At 62.3% G+C, this 3,291-nt stretch overlaps 1 protein-coding gene across 1 annotated transcript; it reads right to left on the bottom strand.

The window, feature by feature from the left end:
- Window positions 1-463: 463 nt before the first annotated feature.
- Window positions 464-2,064, bottom strand: LOC123121749 (probable carboxylesterase 2). The gene has a single exon (XM_044541781.1). It carries the CDS (start codon window positions 1,935-1,937, stop codon window positions 900-902), a length of 1,038 nt encoding a protein of 345 aa, XP_044397716.1. The 5' UTR covers window positions 1,938-2,064; the 3' UTR covers window positions 464-899.
- Between the last annotated feature and the right edge of the window lie 1,227 nt (window positions 2,065-3,291).

Raw genomic sequence — 3,291 nt, 5'->3', positions numbered from 1 at the left:
ATAATGCGTGCAAGCTCAAAAGTACCGAGACGTACAGTTGATTAAAGCATTAAACACCCCCATGTGGGTGTGAACATTTTGACGAGCCAGAGGAGTACTGGAGCGCGTGCGCCCCATTCCGATCCAAAAGGCGCGTCGCAGCACCATGATCGCACGCCATGATGGGCCGCGTCGCGTCGCGTCTCGATCGGAGCTCGCCGTGGCGAACACCCGGACGCGGCGGCGGCGCCCACTCCGGCGCACCGTCCGAACAACAGGGCGCGGTGCGGAGCGCAGCGATGATGCTTCGTACTACTACAACCGAGTCCCCTGAATGCGGGAAACACACTGACTGACTGACACAGACCCGCACGCACCAGCGTCAAAGAAAACAAAGGCCAGACACACATTCTCCGCCGCGCTGGCCGGGCACGTGCATGATGCCAATGGTAACTAGATGCGGCCACATAGAAACCAGCTCGGGTAATACTAAATCACACCATTCCATTTCCACACGGCCAGTTCACCATAGCAGCAGTACAAAAAGTTACACACTGGACACTGCAATCGCTAGGTAAATATAGTGACAGTGACACTACTATAGTAGTATACGGCTCGGTAGTTACTACTACTGGCGACTGCGAGAAACGGCCAACTACTACTACTGCGTTAACGTTGCAAGCTACTCCAGCTTGCTTAGCTGCAGATGGGTCGGTGGCAGAGCACGGCGCGGCCCCCCTCTCCGTCCGGCCGGTTGCTGGGGAGGAACCGAATCCACCTACGTACCGCACTCTACACCGTGGCGACACAAGAAATCGACTCAAACCAAAGGCCTTCCCCCTCGCTACGTACGTACGTACTCGTTACCTAGCGTAGCAGAGCACTCATGTCGGGTGGGCGGTGTGGCCGCCGGCGAGCCACTAGTCGTCGCGGTTGATGAAGGCGACGAGGGTGGCCATCTCGGCCTGCGCCTGGGGCGTGCTCATCTTGGTGAGGAAGTAGACGTGGCCCTCGCCGGGGGTCTCGTACAGCTCCGCCTGCCCGGGCCAGCCGCTGCTCCGGAGCGCGCTGTAGTAGGCGCGCTGCCACGGGCTCAGCCGGTCCTGCCCGGACACGGTGACCAGCACGCGGGAGGCGCCGAGGTGCTGCCACGAGGCCGTCGGCAGCATCAGCGGGTTCGCGTACGGGTGGTCGATGGGGTACTTGCCCGCGCAGATGAAGCTCCAGGTGCGCGCCGCCGACTGCAGGAACGACGGGTCCGCGGAGTAGGCGCCCACCGCGCTCCGGCCCTGGAAGTAGGGGTCCAGGAGGGCCACGCCCTTGAGCCTCGCGCCGCCGTCCAGGCCCTCCTCCCCGGCGCGCAATGCCAGGTTGTGCGCGATGTTGCCCCCCGCGCTGTCGCCGGCGAGGAAGAGGCGGGACAGGTCGCCGTACTGGGACAGCCACTGGTCCGTCCCGGCCGCCGCATTGGCGAGCACCCACTTGAGCGCCGCCCACGAGTCGTCGTAGGCGGCCGGCAGCGGGTGCTCCGGCGCCAGGCGGTAGTTCACCGACACGGCCACCACGCCGGCCTTGGCCGCCAGGGTGTTGAGGTAGGCGTGGTAGATGGGGTTGAACGCCGACTCCACCACGAAGGCGCCGCCGTGGAAGTAGACCAGGACGGGCACCTTGGTGCTGGCGCGGAAGCTCGGGAGGTAGATCCGGGCGTCGACGCCGGCGGCGGGGTCGATGGTGACGTCCCTGGACGTGACGCCGGTGAGCGGGTCCGCGGCCGCGGAGACGCGGTCGGTGCCCATGAGCCGCTTCACCACGCCGCTCTTGTACTCGATGAGGAAGGGCGAGAAGTCGAACTTGACCTGCGAGCTGGCCTCGCCGCCGCGCGCCTTCCTCGCCGCCGCGACGCCGCAATGCGAGCAGACGAGGAGGAGGAGCGCCGGGAGCAAGATCCGGGACGCCATGGGCGGCAGTGAGTGCTGCGGAGGAGTGGGGAGTGGCAGGCAGCGTGTGGAGTGTGACTGTGAGCGAGTGAGGCGTGAGTGTGTCCTCGGGGCCGCTGCTGTGCTGCTTGAGGTTGGCGCGGGATGGGTCCGGTTATATGCGGCGTGGCAGCCGACAGGGCTGGGCGCACCGCACTATTTTCGTGGCGCGGATCGTGGTGGGCTTTAGCGCCCCGGCCCGGCCCTTTCTCCCTTTCCCGCCGCAACCGCACCCGCCCCCGCACCCTGCAGCGCATGTGCCTGGGCGCCCGCCCGCTTCATTCACACCCGCATTCGCATACTCGCCAAAAAGCTCACATGAATTCCTGCCTGTGATGGCGCAAACTTCTCGTCTTTACATATTACTCCTTTCACAACAGAAATAGAGAATCAGTAGAAAAGACAGCAGGTTTCAGGCACGCTTTTCTGAACCCAAAGATTCAGGTTTCACCAGAAAACCACGGTTCACATCACACACACACCACCACACTGCTCCGTAGCGCGACAATGCGACAGCGGCCATTGAATGCGGCGCGTACGATCGGCGTGGCCCATGGCGCCGTTCCCCGGCCACGCAACGCTGCCTCGCCTAGGTGGTCTGGCTGGTACCCGGCTAATCAAGGGCTCCCCCCCCACGTCGACCTGTCCCGGTGAGTGGGGCGGCGCTCCGGCAATCAGTGATCGCTCCAGCGCCATCGGTTTGAGCTAGCTTTGTCGCCAAGGCAAGGCACTCGAGCCCTACTGGCGCACAGGCAAAGCCGCAGCGACGCATGGAGCCTGCCTCGCTGCACACCCTGGACCCGTGCACCAGCCACAGCTTTCGTGGAGCCGCGCCATAGAATACTGCGGAATTGCGGTCACGGGCTCACGCATCACGGGAGGAAGAGGAGAGAAGATGGTGTGATGTTCACGGACGCTTGTGCCGGCAGTGGCATTGATGGCGCCTTGTTTTGTTCTTCCTGTGAGCAGTCAATCGTGTCTGAGTTACGAGGCGCCCGCCGCGCTGTCCGGCGACGCAGCGGCATTGCCGTTCCGTGAAGATAGAGGGCCGTTGGAGTGGTGAAATTTCTTACTATCAGTTTCAGAAAAAAATGTTCAGTCAGAGCAACTCCAACGTCCGTTTGGGTCGGCCGCTCGCCCGGCGTCCGCCCTGTTTTTCATATGGGTCGGCAGCGCGCCTAACGCGCCGACCCATATGTGCAGGCGTGGCCGGCTGGCCGCCCAATTTTACATTGCATTCACATATTGTAAAATGAAAATTTAACAAGCAAAATAGTTTAGCCGCCCAAATAAATAGTATAATTTTACAGGCCAAATAAAAATAAAAGTGTTTCAC

Source organism: Triticum aestivum, chromosome 5D, assembly GCF_018294505.1.
Source record: "Triticum aestivum cultivar Chinese Spring chromosome 5D, IWGSC CS RefSeq v2.1, whole genome shotgun sequence".
NCBI lineage: Eukaryota > Viridiplantae > Streptophyta > Magnoliopsida > Poales > Poaceae > Triticum > Triticum aestivum.
This window is presented reverse-complemented; position numbering and strand designations above follow the sequence as displayed.

Bases quoted from the DNA above. Each gene is read 5' to 3' on its own strand.
- LOC123121749 (XM_044541781.1), bottom strand. From the start codon at position 1,937: ATGGCGTCCCGGATCTTGCTCCCGGCGCTCCTCCTCCTCGTCTGCTCG.